General features: G+C 44.1%; 3 protein-coding genes across 3 annotated transcripts; 1 reads left to right on the top strand and 2 right to left on the bottom strand.

Moving 5' to 3' along the window:
• Positions 1–795: 795 nt before the first annotated feature.
• Positions 796–5134, top strand: LOC120417632 (uncharacterized protein K02A2.6-like). Its single transcript, XM_039579744.1, has 2 exons — positions 796–2081; positions 2137–5134. The coding sequence occupies exons 1-2, from the start codon at positions 796–798 to the stop codon at positions 5132–5134; spliced, it is 4284 nt and encodes a 1427-aa protein (XP_039435678.1).
• A 459-nt stretch (positions 5135–5593) lies between these two features.
• On the bottom strand, positions 5594–7381 carry LOC120417640 (leucine-rich repeat-containing protein 15-like). Its single transcript, XM_039579752.2, has 2 exons — positions 7232–7381; positions 5594–7174 (listed from the first exon to the last, which is right to left on the bottom strand). Exons 1-2 carry the CDS (start codon positions 7255–7257, stop codon positions 5734–5736), a joined length of 1467 nt encoding a protein of 488 aa, XP_039435686.1. The 5' UTR covers positions 7258–7381; the 3' UTR covers positions 5594–5733.
• A 3767-nt stretch (positions 7382–11148) lies between these two features.
• Positions 11149–12764, bottom strand: LOC120417631 (uncharacterized). Its single transcript, XM_039579743.2, has one exon. The coding sequence runs from the start codon at positions 12561–12563 to the stop codon at positions 11280–11282; it is 1284 nt and encodes a 427-aa protein (XP_039435677.1). The 5' UTR covers positions 12564–12764; the 3' UTR covers positions 11149–11279.
• Positions 12765–19773: the final 7009 nt, after the last annotated feature.

The following is a 19773-nucleotide window of genomic DNA, read 5'->3' as shown; positions in this document are numbered from 1 at the left end:
CTTTTATATGCCTTGTATTTTTTTCTAAACTAAAGTTCAATGGTCAAAGTCCAGCTGCTTGCGTTTTTCTTCGGTACCGGGACGACACGTTCCGTCCCCCCACTTTCCTGGGCCACACCCCTTCGACCGTCTAGCGCAGTAAATTATTTTCTCCACGCGGGGATAACATTATCCTTTTGTTTTCCATCATTAGCCCATGATGATGCTTGACGTGCGTACGTGACTGTGATCCCTGAGCCGAGATGAGTGATACAACATTGCCGGCATAATTTACGGCCCTGGCCAGAGGACCTCCACCAGCCGGACCTTTTCGTCGTAGAATTATATGTTTTTCTTTTTTTTGTTGTGCCGACGATCTCCGCCTAGTTGGGATGCTGCCGCAGTGGTCCAGCGAAAGTGCTACTCTGGTGATGTCCGATGATGATGATTATGATGATGACGATAATGACGATGACGGTTCCATAAATAATGGGGTTGACCGGTGTTGTGATGTGCTATGGCAACACTGTCCATAGCGAGACGCCGCACCAACACACTCAACGTTGTGAGGTTGGCACACCTTGCGAGGTGACAGTTTTGTCTAAAGCGAGCCACGAAAGAATAAAGACACGTTTTTGTAATCGCTCACTAAAGTTAGTTTTTAGACTTAAATAAATCTCTAATGTTAGTCTCTAACTCGCGTTTGTTATTAGCGAAAGACATAACATTGTTTGGCGACGAGGATTAGTTTCGGTTCGAAGTAGTTTCGCGTCGTTTTTCGGGTTTTCGCGTTCGAGCGGGGTTCCTAACCTCGAAATGCCCCCGAAAGTGACGCCGAAGAAGGACGGGCCGCAGCAGCAGCCGGATCTCACGGCGATTCTGGCGCAGCTCACCGCCTACTTGGAGAACCAGTCCAGAACCCAGGAGGCTCTCCTCGAGCAGCTCTCCAAGCCGAAGGACAACGAGTTCCTGATGGAAACACTTTCAAACACCATCCCGGAATTTGTTTACGACCCCCAAGGCGGACTGGTCTTCGACAAGTGGTACTCCCGGCACGAGGAGGCCTTCAACAAGGGCGGGGAGAAGCTGGAGGAAGCGGACAAAGTGCGGCTGCTCGTGCGGAAGCTGTCCTCGGTGGATCACGACCGCTACGTGAACTACATCCTACCGGAGAACCCACCGGACAGATCGTTCCAGGACACGGTGGACACGCTGAAGGAGATGTTCGGGCACCAAACGTCCGTGTTCTTCCGGCGCTACCAGTGTCTGCAGACGACCAAGCGGAATGCGGAGGATTTCGTCACGTACGCCAGTACCGTCAACCGAGCGTGCGAGGATTTCAACATCCGGACGATCACCTCCGACCAGTTCAAGTGCCTGGTTTTTGTCGCTGGTCTGCAGTCGGAGCGGTACAAGGACATCCGGACCCGGTTGCTGGCGAAGATGGAAGGCGAGACGGCGGAGCACCCGATGACTCTCAAGAAGCTGTTATTGGAGTGCCAGCATTTGGACAACCTCAAACACGACACTGCTGTTATTGAGGGTCCGAAGCCGGCCGTCAAAGCGGTCCAGCAGGATCGCAGCGGCTTTCGCGAGTCGGGCAAACCGGAACGGAAGTTCGACAACAGGAATCCGGCCAAGGCAACCCCACGACGTCCGTGCTGGCAGTGCGGGCAGATGCACTTTGTTGCAGACTGCTCGTACACGAAACACACCTGCAAGACGTGCGGCAAAGTGGGACACAAGGAAGGATACTGTGCTTGCTGCTCCAAACCCTCCGGTTCCGGAGAAGGTGCATCACACACAGCACCCGGAGGCGGCAAGAAGAAGCACAAAAAGAAGCGGGCCGACGGCGGGGGACACTCAAACGGAGTGTACGCTGTCAACAAGGAAGGTGTCGTCGGACGGCGCAAGTTCGTGGAAGTTCTGATCAACAACGAACCGATCGAACTCCAGCTCGACTGCGGATCGGACTACACCATCATCTCGACGGATTCACTTCCCCTGCTCGGCAACCCAGAAACCATTCCGACGGAACTGCGGGTGGCCACAGCCTCAGGCAAACCCCTTCCGCTGGAATTGGAGTTCGAGTGTGACGTCACGTTCCGCGGGACCACCAAGCGTTCCGTGTGCTCCGTCACTCCTGTGCGCTGGGAGCGACCTGATGGAAGCTTTCGGGCTGTACGACATTCCGATCAACGACTTCTGCAAGCAACTCACAACTGCGGAGGACTCGTTGGCATGTGGTGCCGCGCTGAAGGCGAAATTTCCGGCGGTGTTCCAGGAAGGACTCGGACGGTGCACGAAAACGAAGATCCAGCTGTTCCTGATCGACGGGGCGAAGCCGGTCTTCAAGCCTAAGCGGCCAGTGCCGTTCCACTCGCAGCGGCTGGTTGAGAAGGAGCTCAACCGATTGCAGAACATGGGAGTGCTGGAACCGGTCGACTACTCGGACTGGGCGGCACCCATCGTGGCAGTTCGGAAGGCGCAGCGCGACGCAGACGGAGATCCGGTGGTCCGCATTTGCGCGGATTACTCGACCGGGTTGAACGCTGTGCTGGAGGCGAACAAGTACCCTCTCCCTACCCCCGACGACATCTTCGCAAAGCTGGCTGGCAGCAAGTTCTTCAGCGTGATTGACCTGTCGGACGCTTATCTGCAGATGGAGGTAGAGGAGGAGTCGCAGAAGCTGTTGACTATGAACACACACAAGGGGCTGTTCAAGGTCAAGCGTCTGCCGCCGGGAGTGAAACCCGCTCCTGGAGCCTTCCAGAAGGTCGTTGACAACATGCTCGCCGGCCAGGAAGGAGCGGCGTCGTTCCTCGACGACGTGCTGGTGTTCGGCCGAACGCGCGCTGAGCACGACCGGAACTTGGAGCAAACGCTGCAGCGGATCCAAGATTTCGGTTTCCGGCTCAAGATCGAGAAGTGCAAGTTCTACATGACGGAGGTGAAGTACCTGGGCCACATCATCAACCAAAACGGAATCCGCACCGACCCGGGGAAAGTGTCTGCCATCTCGCAGATGCCACCACCGAAGAACCTCACCGAGCTGCGTTCGTTTTTGGGCGCGGTCAACTACTACGCGAAGTTCATCAAGGAGATGCACCAGCTGCGTAGGCCACTCGATCTGCTGCTGAAGAAGGACGCAAAGTGGGCCTGGTCGGACGACTGCCAACGATCGTTCGAGCGCTTCAAGGAGCTGCTCAAGTCTGACCTGATGCTGACCCACTACAACCCGACGCTGGACATTATCGTGGCCGCTGACGCTTCGCAAACCGGAATCGGCGCCACAATCCGACATCGTTTCCCTGACGGTTCGGAGAAGATAATCCAGCACGCCTCAAGATCGTTGACACCGGCGGAGCAAGCGTACGGGCAGATCGACAAGGAAGCTCTGGCGCTCGTCTACGCTGTCACGAAGTTTCACCGGATGCTGCTGGGACGACGGTTCGTTCTGGAGACAGACCACCAGCCTCTGCTCCGCATCTTCGGGTCACACAAGGGGATTCCGACGCACACGTCCAACCGACTGCAACGACTGGGACTCGTTCTGCTGTGCTACAACTTTGGCATCGACTACGTCTCCACGGCGAACTTCGGGTACGCGGATGTACTCTCCAGACTCATCGATTCGGCGGCCAAGCCGGAGGAGGAGTACGTTATCGCCGCTCTGTACCTCGAGGACGACATGTCGGCGGTCTTGGAAGACTCCGTTGGCAACACACCTGTCACTTCCAAGATGATCGCCGCTGCTACCGCCCGGGACAAGGTGCTCAAGAAAGTGGTCCAGTACTTGGAAGGTGAGTGGCCGGCCAGCGCAAGCGAAATCGACAACCTGGACGTGAAGGCGTTCTACCACCGGAAGGAGAGCCTGGCGCTGACTCAGGGCTGCATTCTTTTCGGCCAGCGAGTGGTGGTGCCGGAGACCTACCGAAAGCGGATCCTGCAACGCCTGCACCACGGTCACCCGGGCATGGTCCGGATGAAGAGTCTGGCTCGGAGTTTCGTCTACTGGCCGCACATCGACAAGCAGGTGGAGGACACGGTGAAGCAGTGCGCGGACTGTGCTGCAGCTGCCAAATCTCCCCCACACTCTCCACCAGAAGCTTGGCCAACACCAGCGGGACCATGGCAACGCATTCACATTGATTACGCGGGCCCGATCGATGGTCTCTACTTTCTCATCATCGTGGACGCTTTCTCGCGATGGCCTGAGATCTACCCGACGACGACCACGACCGCTAGGGCCACGATCCAGTTTCTTCGAAGCACGTTCGCACGCCTTGGCCTGCCGATGGTACTCGTGTCGGACAACGCTGCTCAGTTCACTTGCGACGAGTTTGAGTCCTACTGCAAAGCGAACGGAATCACCCACATCCTCACCGCGCCCTACCACCCGCAATCGAACGGGCAAGCGGAACGCTTTGTGGACACCGTCAAGCGAGGAATGAAGAAAATCAACAAGGGAGAGCCACTGCAGGAGACACTCGACGTGTTTCTGGCAACGTACAGGTCGACGCCGAGCGGAACAACCGAGCAGAAGTCACCAAGTGAACTGCTGTTTGGACGTCAAATGCGCACCACACTCGACCTACTGCGACCACCACCAACACCGGTTGCTGAGATGAAGACGACTGCTGAGAACGACCAGAGACGAGAATTTGCACCTGGCGACTTGGTGTATGCGAAGGTGCACAAGCGGAACGACTGGTACTGGGAGGCAGGAAAGGTCATCGAAAGGCTCGGCTCGGTGAACTACAACGTGTGGTTGGACGGCCAACGTTCGGGGCTGATCCGGTCGCATATCAACCAGCTTCGTCCACGGCACGAGTCAGCGGATTCGCCGGCGCGCGGTCGCGCTGTTAACCTTCCGCTGGACATTCTCCTGGGCGAGTTTGGGTTCGCTCAACCAACAACCGAGGACGTCACGCAAGCAGCTGTGGTGGAACCGGAAGGCGCGAACCAACCAGAACTCACCGAGCAACCTGGCAACAACGATGGACCGGAACCAGCTGTGATCCAACGGCCGATCCGGCGGGCTTCGACGGGAAGTATTCCGCCGAGTTGCGTTCCCGTGCCGACGACGACGATCACCAAGAGTGGACGCGAGGTTCGGCTGCCGCCGAGGTTCGATCACTACGTGATGTCTTAAAGAGGGAGATGCTATGGCAACACTGTCCATAGCGAGACGCCGCACCAACACACTCAACGTTGTGCGGTTGGCACACCTTGCGAGGTGACAGCTTTGTCTAAAGCGAGCCACGAAAGAATAAAGACACGTTTTTGTAATCGCTCACTAAAGTTAGTTTTTAGACTTAAATAAATCTCTAATGTTAGTCTCTAACTCGCGTTTGTTATTAGCGAAAGACATAACATGATGTGATGCTTTGAAAAATTAATAATTAAGATATCTTATCGCAGATGAAAAACTACCCTCGAGCTGGTAGAGTGCAGAAAAAGGGTCTCTCACCTGGAAATAGAAAACCGGTCGCGTTGGGAATTATTTATCGGGATCTAATGGAATTAATCTCGCCGTGTGAGGTGTGCGAGTTGATTTATGGTGATTTGATGCTGCGGTACCTGATGGTATGTGATACATTTATTTAGGTGATTCTGGTTACAGTACTCTTTCGATTTTGTTAAAACCGTTGGACGGTACATGTAAAATTTCATTTTTTGCCATCAATTGTGTAAAAATTTACTGTTTCTTCTTCGCGTGCCACCCCCCGGAGTCCCTCCTCCCCCGCCTAGTCAATCTGCCGTCGGCAGGAACTGCGTTTCCACCTCCGTCCGCAGCTCGGCATTCTCCATGATCAGCTGCTTGATCATCTTTCGGGACTTGTAGATCTCCTTGGTAAGCCGCACGATCTTTTCGCGCAGGTGATGTTCGGTCGAGGTACAGCAGATGAACTTGTGCTGCTCGGGCTTGGTGCAGTTCCGGTTTCCGGTGGACCATTTGACGTAGGCCCGCTCCAGCGTCGTCACGATGTTCATCAGGTTGATGCAGTCCCAGTCGTTGTTGTCGGTCGAAACCAGCGCCAGGTAGGGGAAGTTTTGCTCGACGTCCTCGATGCGCATATCGATCAGTTCGTTGCCGTGGAGGTAGATGTTCTCGAGGGCTGGGAAGGTGTCGAAGACGGCCAGATCGATGAACAGGAACTTGTTCTGGGCGAGGTTTAGCGTTCGAAGGGATTTGGCCGGGGCAGGGATGCCGTTGTCGATGATCCAGAGGTGATTGTTGTTCAGCTTGATCACTTTGAGGTTCTTCATGAAGGCGAATATCACGAAGTCGAGTGTGATGAGCTCGTTGTACGAAACGTCTAGCTCGATCAGGTTCCGAAACTTGAAGATATTGTTGATGTTGGCGATGTTGTTACGGGACAGGTTGAGATGGGTAAGCTGGAAGAAGTCTCCTTGATCCATCAGGATTCTACTGACTTGGTTCTCTTGAGCGTTCAGCGTGCGTAGGTATTTCGTAACAAACACTTCGTCTAAGTAGTTCTTGCCGATGTCCATAATTTCCAGCTTGTTCAGCCCCACCAGTTGGGTCATGTTGAACGTGTTGATCATGTTGGTGGAAAGGTTCAACTCACGTAGCATCGAGCACAGGATGAACTGATCGTCGGTAATTTCTTTAATCTTATTGTTCTGCAACTCCAAAATTTGCAACTCTTCCAAACCCGAAAACAAACTTTCCGGCAACTTTTCGATCATGTTATCATCCATGTAGAGTTGCCTCAATCGCCCAAGTCCGTCAAAGGCGTGTTCCTCCAAGTACTTGATCGTGTTGTTGTACAACGACAATATCTCCAACTGCAGTGCTCCATTGAACACAAAGTTGTTCAACTTGGAAATCTTGTTATTATACAAATGCAACTCCTGCAGCCGCTGAGCATTGGCAAACGTCCCACCAAGCAACTTCTGGATATTGCACGCATCACTCGAGAGGTACTGGATCGCTGGAAACGTCTCAAAAACCTTCTTCGGCAGCACCACCATCGAACAGTCCCGGAACGCTATGCTGGTATCGTTAAAGTTCTGCTCGCCGAAGAATATACTATCCGCTTCGGACTCGCTGCGGATGATCACGTCCCGAAACAAACAGTCATAATAATTTGCCGTCAACGTGCAGTTGGACTTGATCTCCCGCCGGCAGTCGACGATCTGCACCAGGACACAAAGTCCTATCAGCCTGAAAGTTTGACATTTTCAAAACTACCACGATACAATTCCAAGGGAATCTACTCACGAAAGGTACCAGAATGATGCCGCCATTTGCCGTCGCCGCTGGAAAGCGTTGCAGTTGTCTGTCTCGGCTCGTCGCACAACGTCAAGCCTTCGGAGATTACGCACATGACGACGCTAGAGAGCGTTATCAGCCGTAGACTGTAGCGAAAGAACATGTGTTCGGTTTGCTGGTGATCACAAAGTTGCGCGGATTATCAAGGGGGGGAAGAACTTGGGATGCTTCAGAGTGACTGAGAATTAAACAGTGATTAACTGGATTTCTTTCTAGGTGAATAAAACTGCAATGGTCAGAATTTACATTATATTATTATTATATTACAAATAAATAACAGTTAATAAATTACTAACTTATGGAAGCTACATAAAATGCAAATGTTGTATAAATGGTCAATAAATATTTGAACTGTTTGTAGACTTATCATCGTACTTAAGAATAAACCAAATTGCATTAGTTTTCTGCTCCAAGACATTACGATTCAGCTATTTCGACAGTTGTTTACTGGCTCTGAAAATAAAGAATAAAAACGAAAAATAAAAACAATGAGGTGCCCTAATATGGGAAAATCAGGGTTCAAAGAGGTTGTCTATTTTGTGTATTGAATGAATATTAGGATGCCCAGAAAAAATGACCCCCTGCGACACAAGCGGAAAACGGTTTTTTGGTTTTTTTTAAGCATCTGTATCAATTTTGAGCGAAATTGGTTCAGATTAACCCATTGATACCCGAGCCTGAAGTTGGGAAGAATCTCACTTTTGGGTATATTTGGATGGAAATAGCGCTCCGTGCAGGCCAAACAGTAAGAAATTTGTTTTTTTTTATTTATTTTTTTCGATTTTTCCCATACAAGTTTCACCCCAGAGTACCAATGGGTAAATGTTGATCGATTTGCTCATATTTGGCACAGAGTCCTAAAATAACTCAAGAAACAACTCGTCTCTTTGTATTCATAGTAATGCATTTTGGTAAAACGCTCAACCTAACCACAATAATCAGGTTTTGAAAAAAAGATCCATATTCTGGGCACCCTAATGAATATTGTGTCCCAAAAAACAAGAATTTCAAGCAAGTGTTTGAAAAAACATACCTATAATTATTTAAAGATAGTTGATAACTTTTCTTATAGTTTTTTTTTATGGGAGACAAAAACTTAAAATATATTTTCTATTAGCCTGATTTCAATGAAAAAATTAAAGATAGACTAAATTTGCTTTGTTGAAAAAAATATTTGCAACGACTCAAGCTTGATTTTTTTTTTCAAATGCAACTCTCGATGAGTATTCAGAAAAATACAAAAATGCAAATTCAGTAGCTTTATTTTTCTTAAATTCATTAAATTTAATGATAAGGATTTTGAATTTGTTGTATTAAGTACAGGAGCTGGTTAAAACAATATTGTTTTGCTTACTTCCTCCTATAATAATATTCTGAAAAAGTATGGAAACAGTTATTATTCCATTGAACAACTTGTGTCATATGGTAATAAAATGTTCAGAAAATAGGTTTTAACTGTTTTTTTGAGTATTTTTTTTGTTATCTAAAAGACTTTTCGAAAACCGTTTGATTTTAAACACACACAAAATTAATTTTCATCGTGGTTTATGATAAGGACTATTCGGAAAATAAGATCGTAAACAAAATTAATTATTTTTTTATGAACGTTTGATCCCATTAACTCAATTTTGCGAACAGACAAAAAGTGACAAAGTTTTTTTTTCAAATTGTGATTTTTGGGAAATATTGACAATTCACTCGAAAAAGTACCCAAAAATCTATTTTGGAAGTACAATTGAATTTGGAATCAAAAAGCATTTTTGTTTAAAAAAAATCGGATCAACATTGTCCTAAAAAGAAAATTGTAGTGATTTTTACTCAGCGTTTCAAACATGTTGTTTCAGAGATAAACGAAGATGGAAACTTTTTTTAAAATCAAAATAGTTTCTTTTTCTTTGCGAAAACGTACATAATTCGTTCATAATTCAACATGATTTTTTTTATAATTTAAAGCATTATTCACAAAAAAAGTAATTAATTGAGAGTTAATAAATCCCGATTCAGAGGCAAAACAAAAATAAAACTAAAGCTTATACGATGAAATTTGTGTGCCGTCTTGAAATTATTTTGCTGGGATCTCATGTAGATAGTACAAGTTGAGCTTGTGGGTACACCTTCGAAATGGAATTTCAATGTGTATTTGAGCAATTTACCAATGGAAATTTTTGCTTTTCACATCTCAAATATTTAGCTTTATTACACCTCCCACCTGACCAATAAAAATTGTCAAAAATGATTGCACTCGAGAGGAAGCATAAACTTAGGGGTCCCTAGAAAAATTTGAAGCAGGAATTAAAAAAAAAATATAAGGAATTTTTTTATGGAGAATTGCAATTGCAAGCAATTTTGGGAATGTTTGCAAGTGCGACGAACCGCCCTAATTCTCCATACTAACTTTGAATATTAACCATTCGGCCCTATCTAAATATGTTTGAAAATTTTGTTGGTCTCTGTTATTTATATTATCAATCAAGATTTTGTTACCGGTTTCCATGTTTTTTTTGTTATCCTGATTTCTGTTATGATTTTGAAACCATTGCATAGCTTGCGTTTATAGTTTTTTATTTATTTCAAATTATTTTAAATTGCCTTAGTTTAGGCCATTTAAAGTTTTATGACAAATTATTGTCCACCCTCTTTTCAAAAATTCCCAGATTCCCAGGATCCAAAAAAAATTATATTGCCTAAAATTCAAACTTTCATTGAAAAAAAAAAAAAAACATGCACATTTGGTTGTGAATTACCTAAAAATACATTGTACAACTTTTATTTTTGTATTTTTATCAAAAATAGTAGTTAATGCAACAATTTGCAAAAAGAGGATTTTTTCAGCACGAGTCGTACATTTATCCAACGAGGTTCACCAAGTTGGATAAATACGACGTGTGCTGAAAAAATCAAGTTTTGCAACGAGTTCCATACAACATTTTTTGAAATTTCAAAAACACCCATTGAGTGAAATTTTAAGTCGAATTTTCATGTATTTTGTCAATAAATCGTTTAAATCAAAAAAATGTTGAAAAGTGTTACTCTTCGAAACAAGTGCTGAAAAGTTCAACTTTTCAGCACCCATTTCAGTGCTGAAAAGTAGAACTTTTCAGCATTTATTTTGAAAAGTGTTGCTATTCGATTCTGTTATTTTTGGTACAGAAAAGTAGGCTATTTCGTAGTTCAAGAATGACGACGGAATTGAAAAAAATATATTTTTAAACTTTTTCAAATTTAAAAAAAAAATATATTTTTAAAAGTTCATCTAAATATTTAAAACAAGCCTTACCCGACAAACTTCGTTCTGCCTAATTTCGTTTGTTGACGTATAGCTTATTTGCTTATTCAGCCTCCTGTGATCAAAATTTGAGTTTAGTAAATTTCCCATACAATCTGCAGATGCTCCGGAATCGGTCCCAGAGTGGCCAAAGTGGCAATTTTTTAGCATATAAACCTTCCTTGGGCTTACACGAACCTAACGCAACAAAAAGCGCCTTGATCCGAAGTTCCGTGTTCAACTGATTCGCGTTCGAACTAAACCGACGAAATTTTTTATATATATAGATTTTCAGTAATAGCATAACTGTAGTAATTTTAAAGCAGTTTTTGATACTTTCTGCTTAAAATTTTTGAAAGTTGGGCATGAAATTAGACATTTATTGACCTGAGCCAAAGGACAAAAACTTTTTACATGAAATGTCCTAGTCTTAGTTACTTTGAAAAATTCACTTCACTTCTTCGCACACATCAATTATTACATAACTTTTTTTTTGCCGATTTGGATAATTTAGTAACATACTTACTATTTATCGAACATTGATTCAATCTCCATGTTCCTGGTAAATGCTTTCAATAACCAATCAAATGATTTTTTCCTTTTAATGACCACACGCAAAGTTTCATTTCACTTCATTAGATGCATCTTCATTTGCTATTTTAGCACTCATCGAAACCCCTTCAACACAGCAAAGCGCATCACCACCACTCGCAACTTTCACAATCCATCACTTCACTCCACCCTGTTTTGCTCGGACGAGACATCTTCGGCGCTCGACTTTTCCGTCGTAACTTCGATGGCCTCCGCTTCGACAACTTTGTGACGTTCCTCGCTCTCGTAGTACGCGTAATCCTCGGCTTCGGCCGATTCCAGCGAGTCCGGATCATCCACGGGATCCGCCACCGGTCTCGCTGCGATCGCCGTTTGTCGCATCTCCTCCATCTTGGCGGTGTAGTTGAGGATGAGGCTGTTGAGTTGGACGCGCATTCCCTCCACGGTATCTAGCAGGGCGAGGTTGTCCCGCTCGAGGGTTTTGACGGATTCTTCCAGCTTGGATTCGGACCGGATTTTCATCTCGATGAGGTACCGGTTGTCGACGAGGTCGGTCGTGTCGGAGCAGCACACTTTGTGGATGTTGCGAGATTTGCACTCGCCCTGGCGGATGATGATGCCGTTGTCGAGCATGTATTTGCTGATGATGGCCAGGTGCTGGCAGCCCCAGTAGTTGTCGTCGATCACGATGCTGCGGATTTCCGGGAGGATCGCCCGGATGGGTTCCATCTCCATGAAGTACATTTTGTTGCCACTGAGCCAGAGGTTCTCTAGTTTGGGGAACGAGTGGAACTGATGCATGTCGATGTAGGTGAGCTGGTTGTTGGACAGATCGAGTCGCTTCAGTTCGGTCAGGTCTAGCCGGAGTGTGTTGATGATCTTGGTCATGCCGGTGTTTTCCAGGTCGAGTTTCCACAGTTTGGTCATTCGGGAGAACATCGCAAAGTCTGTGTTTCCCAGTTTTGGGTTGTTCTCGAGGACCAACACATGAAGATTTGGAAGATTGGTAAGGTTCGCGATGTCCGCGATCATGTTGGACTCCAGGTACAGCTCCTTCAAGTTGTTGGATCCATTTCCGTCAATAGAAACGGAAGTGATCTGGTTGCTTCCGGCGTACATCTTCTCAACGAGTCGGGTAACCCGAAGCGTTTCAATGTTACACCGCCTCACGTACAACTCCCTGATGTCGTCAAAGTTTCGATACAGAGACGGCGGCACGATCGGGAACCGCGAGTTCGTAAACGCAATCTTCTGGTAGTCCAAGCTGCTGGCCATAAAGTCCCCGTACCGCACATCCGTCGACATAAACACGTTCTGGAACACACAGAAATCGTCCTGCCGCTTCTTGTACATCGCGTCGTAAAGATCGAACTTTTCGTAGTTGCAAATTACGACGTCACTCGCGACCTGCCCAACGGCTGCGATCGCGACCACAAACAACGCGAAGATCACCGTCGACTTCATCGTTCTCTTCACCGTGCCGGTACGAACTAGACTGGGACCCGTGGAGCGCCGCGACTTTGGCCAAGGTCTGGATCGATTTGCTGCGAGTGTGAGCTGCTACCTTGCTCACTTTTACTTTTATTAGGCACGTGTGGGCTCTCCGCCAGCTCAAGATCGCGGGCGCGAGAGACGTCATAATTGGTGGCATAATGGTCGGATGAATGCACGACGGACGGTGGCCCGGCGTCGATTGATGGGCATTGTTTTGTTAAGTGGGCTTCAGCCATGTTTGGAAGATTCAACCTCCCCCACCGATTCAGCGTGTGCTGCGCGATGTTTGGGGGCTGCCTAAACGGTTTATTGATGAAGAGATTTGGTGGGATATACTGTTGAAAGGTAGAGAGGTGAACCGGCTTGCGGTTTGGTAACAAAATCGCGTGAAAAAAAATTTCCTCAAGCAGATTCTAAGAACTAATTCTGGGTTTTTAACAAGTTATTTAGCAAACAAGTTTAAAATTCATTGGCTATTTCAATAAAATTGGCTCACCTTTTGTCATTGGAAAACATCACCGGCTCTGCACTCTGCTTGCTTGATTTCAATGGTTTGTTTAATTCAATCAGTTTGAGTTGTTTTGATTGAATAGAACGCGAATTCATAAACGACGACACGCCCCATTCGACACTACGTTTATGGTAGTATCAAAATGTATTTAGTTAGATAATATAACCGGAATTAGGTGTGCATAAATGCACAAAATTATGGTGATGAAATGCTTTCAAAAGGTTGTGATGTCCGATGACATGTTTATGCATATGCCGGAGCTTGATTGAGCTTTAGTTTTGCATAAACAGTATTATAACTTTTCCAATTTGAATCTTGAGTGGCAAATTACAGCAAATTCAGTAATCACAAACCTTCTTTCTCTCTCTCTCTCTAACCGAGCAGTCAATACATGGTACTGTCCAAGTCATTATCCAAACCCGGGCAGGGGACAAGAACCCTTATCATTTTGAACCGACGTCGCCCCAGCGCGTTGGTGGTGGTGTAACACGGAACAACTCCGGTTGTTGATGATGGTTGGTTGCGGATATCGTTCTCGGATGATGTTCTTCACACTCCAGAGGGCCCAAAAACTGTACTGCTGAAACCAGAGGACCGCATGTGTTTGTGTGTACGATGTGCGCCGGGAAAACCGGAGAGAGTTTTCATCGTTTTCATCAACAACCGGGCCACGGGAACAAACAAACATTAATTACAGTGCTGTTTTGTGTGTGATCTATGCATCCCGGGGGAGTGATAGTGGCAGCAGCAGCAGCAGCAGTAGCAACAGCATACAGAAGGGAAGAGGACCAGAGATGGAGGGAAAAAGTCAGCAAAATGTTGCACCAAAATGTCGCACGAAACGAGATATGATAACTAGTGCTCGTTTTGGGGCGGAGCAGAAATCATGTATTTTGTGGAAATGTTCAAATTTTGATTGGAAAAAAGAAATTTACATATCTAAACACAATTAAATATGTTTGGCATTTTTATGTTGAATTGCTGGCATAACATTTGTTTTATGATCGAGCAACCCATTTTGCATCAATGTTTGTCCGTTTAAAATTACTTGATGTAATACAGAGCGGATTCACTAATTCGAATGGAACTGCATTCGAATGAGCGAATTCAAATTCGCTAATTGGAATGACTGACAGCTGTCAAAAGCTTGAAACAAAGTGTTCAGAAATTATCGAACAATGATGTTGAAACGTCAACATCAGTTTGAAAACTGGTTTTGACGGTTGAGTGCTTTTTATTTCGAAAACGATCAAATTAACGAGCATTTGAATTAGCGGACATTCGAAGAAGCGAAATTCTAATTAACGATTTCGCTCTGTATTTGGCAAGTGATTATGCGAAGTTCACTATGTGGCCAACTTATAAAGTTTGTAACATAAAATGTTGAATACTATTCATTTTAGAAAGATCATGTTTTCTTTTTTTCATTGTTGTAATTCGAGCGAGAAGAAGGAAAGCATTTCTCGCTCGCGAACGAGGGAGAGAACTTGTAGTACTTTTCTCTTCTCGCTCGCGCTCGCATTTTCGTTCGCGTTCTCGCTCTCGCCGCGAGCGCTCGCGAGCACCTCGTGCTAGCCGTTCGTCCCAAGTTAGCAATTTGTTTATCAGGCTTATGAATATGAACCAGGCGATGGTATAGAGGTGTAACTTCAATCGCTGTGTTGTTTTTTGTTCGTTTCTAACACGTTCAACTTCTCGCGAACGGGCAATTCTGGCTCGCGAGAAAGCCCGTTCGCGAGCGGAGGAAAGCACGAGCAATCGGTGAGTTTCTCTCGGCAGCTCGAGACTCGCGGCGAGAACTCGAGAGAGAGAAAATTTTCTCGCGAGAGCGCGATAATACCAACACTGCTTTTTTTTAAGGCGACTTCCGTCGTTGCCATGATTTTGCGTTTGACGATATAAATTTCGCTTCGTTCATAAAATTTTCACAAAATTCTTTTTACAATTTATTTAGAATAGAGCCTTACACGCAGACATGCATTGGCACTGCGCGCGGTTAGCACGCGTGCTATTTTAGCGAATAGCACTGCGTTTTCAATCATAGCACTCGCCCTTGCACTCTAACTAAACTGGTAACTAAGACGTTTTTTTCATTTGTTTATCTGGATTTGAGTGACGTCGACCACTCGAAAGTTATGCAAATAATTTCATCAACTTTCATCTGAAAGTTTGGTGTAGTGCTTGCATTCAAGACTTGGTATTGAAAGGTTCATGGATCTATTCTCTACAAGGTAAAGTTTTTTTATGTTGGTGTAATTAAAGTGCCAGCTTTTTTCTTTTAGATTATTGGAATCGGAATGGCACGAGAAACTGAAAATTGGTTAGATGTTGATCACTTGCGTGAATGGATCAACCGCTTGTAGCCTTAGAAGTTTCCAAAAATTAATCCAGTTTATTGAAATGTACCCAATTGACCGCCAAGGCTAGTGCTAACCAAATTTTTTGGGAAATTTCTTGGGCGTGCTATAAGGGAGTGCTAAAAAATAGCACTAGCACTGTGCAATGCGCAGTGTGCGTAGAACTTGAGGTAAGTGCTAATCTGAAGTGCCAGTGCAGAGCGTGCCAATGCATGTCTGCTTACACGTGTTCATACTTTTTGGGTAACGCTTTTCCTCTTCCTTGTACAATTATGAAACCCCTCATAAATCAATGATTGTCAACCAGGAGATCAATGATTGCTTCACAAAATTATATAAATTTTGAGTCAGATTTGATTTAGATCATAAATTCCTTCAGCACCGACATACGGCACATGCCGTTTTTTTTGTGCAGAAATTCGTTAAATTGAACTAAATGCAGAGCATTTCAGAGTGATGATGATTTTTCTTTGAAAATGAGTAGGGCTGTGGAGTCGAAGTCGGCAAATCTCGAACAGCTGGTGTCTGAGTCGGCTAAAATTTATGAAAATATTGCCAGAACAAATATGGTTCCGTCCTCACGGAAGAACCTTCCCCAGGGCACTGGCCATTCCAGGTGTGGCCAATCCGGTCAAAATGGCCATTTTCATTACCAGTTTCAAAAACAATGAATTTGGATACCCATATTGCCCCAAGTAGTATGGTTCGATTAATGTCCCCCCGGTAGAACCTTCCCCAGGGCACTGGCCACTCCGGGTGCGGCCAATATCCTACCAATGTGGTCCCAACCCCATTGCCCCAAATCATTCTGGTTTTCCGGTGACCGTCCTAAAAATCTTCATTAGAACAGAATTCCTCCCAAGTTGTTGCACAAACTGTGTCTTTCAATGTGTGCGTGTGTGTGTGAGCAATAAAATTACCACCGTGGATCCGTCTTTGACGAAACCTCGGTAGGCACTGATATTTTTTTAGGCTATCTGTTAGCTTATATCGTTCACATGAAATGTGGCAACATTGGTGCAACATTCTCGCGTGACAGTTCCAAGAAAGCAGGAGACGAGGCAAAATTTGTAAGTTCTCTCAGCCAATCAGCAGCTGGGATTTGTCCTGCATTCATTTATTATTTTCATCTTAACTTTTGAATACTTTAACAAAGTTTTATCAACTTTGTGAGGTAGGCTACTTGCAATTTAAGACTTTCCCTTTCGTTAGAAGCATAAAGCACGCAGATTGCTTGAATTGGATGGAAGATATAAGCATTTAAACAATTACACAAATCGTTACACTTTCGTTTCGCGAAATTTTGAATTGACACCCGTAGACAGTGCCCTTAGGACAAAGTTCTTTGTCAAAAAGCTGTGGAGTTCTTTGTCAAAAAGCTGTGGATTCAATGGTCTGATGTGGTGTCGTCGGAAATGGAGCGAAAAACTTCATGTCTGATGTGTTTGCAAATTAAAGCATTGGACTAACATTCCTGCCTTTGTTAAACTGCAGGCTTCTTGGGATGGCGCCGTTATTGACGAATAAAATAGGGATTATATCCAATGGGGTCAATTTACAAACGATTGGCATTTACGTAGAGTTCATCGAATTCTGTCATATATTGGGAAAATGTTGGTAAGAACAATATCGATATCATTAAAATAGTTTTTTTTTATACATGAATATTTATGTTTCCCTAAAATCCAATTCCCTCTTCGGCGCCAACTGTACCCCGGTGATAAACCCAGTTAACAACCAAGCGCGCGCGCTGGAACCAGCCCCACCTTCCGGTCGGAAGCAAAGAGGACAACAACGCAAGGGGGGACGGAACCGAGAGCATCCGAAGAAGAAACAGACGATCAACAAGAGACCATGTCGTTACGTAGTTTAGCACTTTTGAAAGGCACACGATGAGGGCGGCGTCCGCGTCGTCAGCTGAAACAAACGGGTGGGAGGTGGGAAATCCTCTCTGGGACTAATGTTCGTATAGTTGGTTGGAAAATTAATGTTTTTCGGAGTTCAGAGCAAGACAAAAACACAATTTGGGTTCATTTTTGTAACAGGAACGTACGTTTATTTTTTGTCCTTAAATTTAATATGCACATAGCAGAATTTTAAGCTGTAACTTTCATTCACGTTTGCGTTTCTTTCTCTCGCTAGCACTCGCTCTCTGTCTCTCTTGGATGAAAATGGTATTTTTTTTTCTTCTTTTCAGTGGTTGTGGTGAGAACCGAAAAGGGAACCTCGTCGCCATATTTGAATTTTGGGTTTGGTTTTTGTTGTGGGTAATTTTTTGCTTCAATATAGTTATAATACAAGACTTTGTTTTAATTCTTCTCCTTTTTCTGTTACTTATCGAAATCGAACAATTTTCACGATGGCTGCAGCAACTGATTGTAACACTTGATTATTTGATTAACGTTTTCCTCTTAGCTGTGGCTGGCGGAAAAATTGGGAATATTTTGCCACTTGCGCGTGCCCGATAAAATATTAAGCTTTTCACTTCAATCGATAAATGGTAATAAGCTGGGTTTTTGATTTAAAGTTATATATAATGTACTTAACGTTTCAATTCTATATTAAATATATCTTGCACAACGAAAGCCTGGCTTTCACGATTTTTTTTCATCATTCTTGTTGGGTTTAAATGTTCAATAAATATATCTCTTTTTCTTCTTGAATCAGCAGCAGAAAAGCCAGCAAATATACGGTTTTGTGTTTTATACTTACAGTATTACAGCATTTTTCGTTTATCTTTCTTCATGTTGTTTTCATTGGTTTATTTAAAAAGCTAGAACATTAAGATGCAAACAATGAATATCTTACGTGATGCCAAAACATTTAGTAAAATTTGTCATAAAGATTATTTACGTTTCTTATACAGTCTGAATATGTCTAAAAAGCAACTTAGACTGATGTTTAAGGAATTATTCGATTTATTTCTGGTTTCTTTTTCATATCAACAATTATGAGAATTTTGAATTCCGAAAGGAGTCTGCTCGTTTAACTTTGTCTTACGCTTTCTTTGCACAGAAATTAACTAAACCATTTACACATTATCTATACACAGAGTCCAAACAAACAGATCTACGAAATGATGCCGGTTTCTGCCCCCGATCCTTCTCCTACTGCTCTACACATCGATCTCGATTCAATCCCCCAAAAAACCCTTTCATTTAGATCCCACGTTCCTGACTCACTCTCGCGTCAATCAATACAGTTAAAGTTATAAATTTTCATAAAAATAGCTTTTCTCTCATCTCTCTGTGTGACTCTCTCTCTCTCGCGTTTTCTCTCTGTTGCGCTTTCCCCACACTTTCTTACGTACTAATTATTTTCGTTTGAAAACTACTGAAAAATATCACTTATTTACTTATAATTACTTATTTGCTTCATTTTTTCCTATGTACAGGTGTTAGTTTTCCTCTTACTTTTTGCATTCTTTCAACACCATCGCTCTAACCAACCACATTAGTTTGCTTTTTTTCCTTTTTTTTGTTTGTTTTGCTTCATAAGTAAAGTAACTTCGCGAAATCATTGCATTCTGTTGCGATTGTTATCTTCAGCGTATAGTTTCTTCTTTATTACAACCAAATCAAGTAAACAAATACGTGGGTTCTTAGTATTTCCAATATGGCGACGAGTTTTTCAATTTCCACTCTCTTTCTCTTGCTTACTCACGTTCTCTCTCTTGTTTGATTTCTCTTTCTTGTGTTTGACAAAAGAAACTTATTCTTCTTTTTCGATTTGTCACGATACCGGGGCGGGACTAAGATTATTACAGAATAAAAAACAATAAAATTAATTACGATTCAAACTAGCGGCTGTAGAATTAAAGTTACCTTTGCTTATGACAATACCTTAAATACAACAAATTACATTTATGGTAATCATTTTTTTTTGTGTGTGCCCTCACGATGATTGTTCGTGAACGATTTTTTTTCTTTCTCTCATTTTCTGTAAAATACGCATTCGTTTTGTCCTGGATTTCGGTTCGTGCAGATTTTGGATGATTTCTTGCGCTTTCTTGCTCTCAAAAGACGAAATATCAAGATAAATGCAGAGAAAAATATCGAGAGTAAAAGAATGTTTAAAGTTTGTGTGTGAGTTTGTGTGTGGTTTGTATCTGATCTAACATCGTTTCGCTACACTCATTCGAACAACAGAAACAGCTTTTATAAACAGCAAAATGACATAGAATTAGCCTAGCAAGAAGATGGTTTTGCACCACCACTTCAAATCTCTGTCTGAAGCAATCAATCTGCAGCGCGTTCTTTCGTTAAAAATTGAACGATTTTTGAAATTATGTAGTTTCACCGTAAGAAAAGAT

Source organism: Culex pipiens, chromosome 3 (assembly GCF_016801865.2).
Source record: "Culex pipiens pallens isolate TS chromosome 3, TS_CPP_V2, whole genome shotgun sequence".
Lineage (NCBI taxonomy): Eukaryota > Metazoa > Arthropoda > Insecta > Diptera > Culicidae > Culex > Culex pipiens.
Note: the sequence above shows the minus strand (reverse complement) of the source record. Positions and strands in the feature narration are given on the sequence as shown.

Coding starts and splice junctions, on each gene's coding strand:
- LOC120417631 (XM_039579743.2), bottom strand. CDS start 12,563: ATGAAGTCGACGGTGATCTTCGCGTTGTTTGTGGTCGCGATCGCAGCC.
- LOC120417640 (XM_039579752.2), bottom strand. CDS start 7,257: ATGGCGGCATCATTCTGGTACCTTTC. Junction 7,175..7,231: donor GCATCATTCTGGTACCTTTC/GTGAGTAGATTC, acceptor TCAAACTTTCAG/GCTGATAGGACTTTGTGTCC.
- LOC120417632 (XM_039579744.1), top strand. CDS start 796: ATGCCCCCGAAAGTGACGCCGAAGAAGGACGGGCCGCAGCAGCAGCCG. Junction 2,082..2,136: donor GAGTTCGAGTGTGACGTCAC/GTTCCGCGGGAC, acceptor GTGCGCTGGGAG/CGACCTGATGGAAGCTTTCG.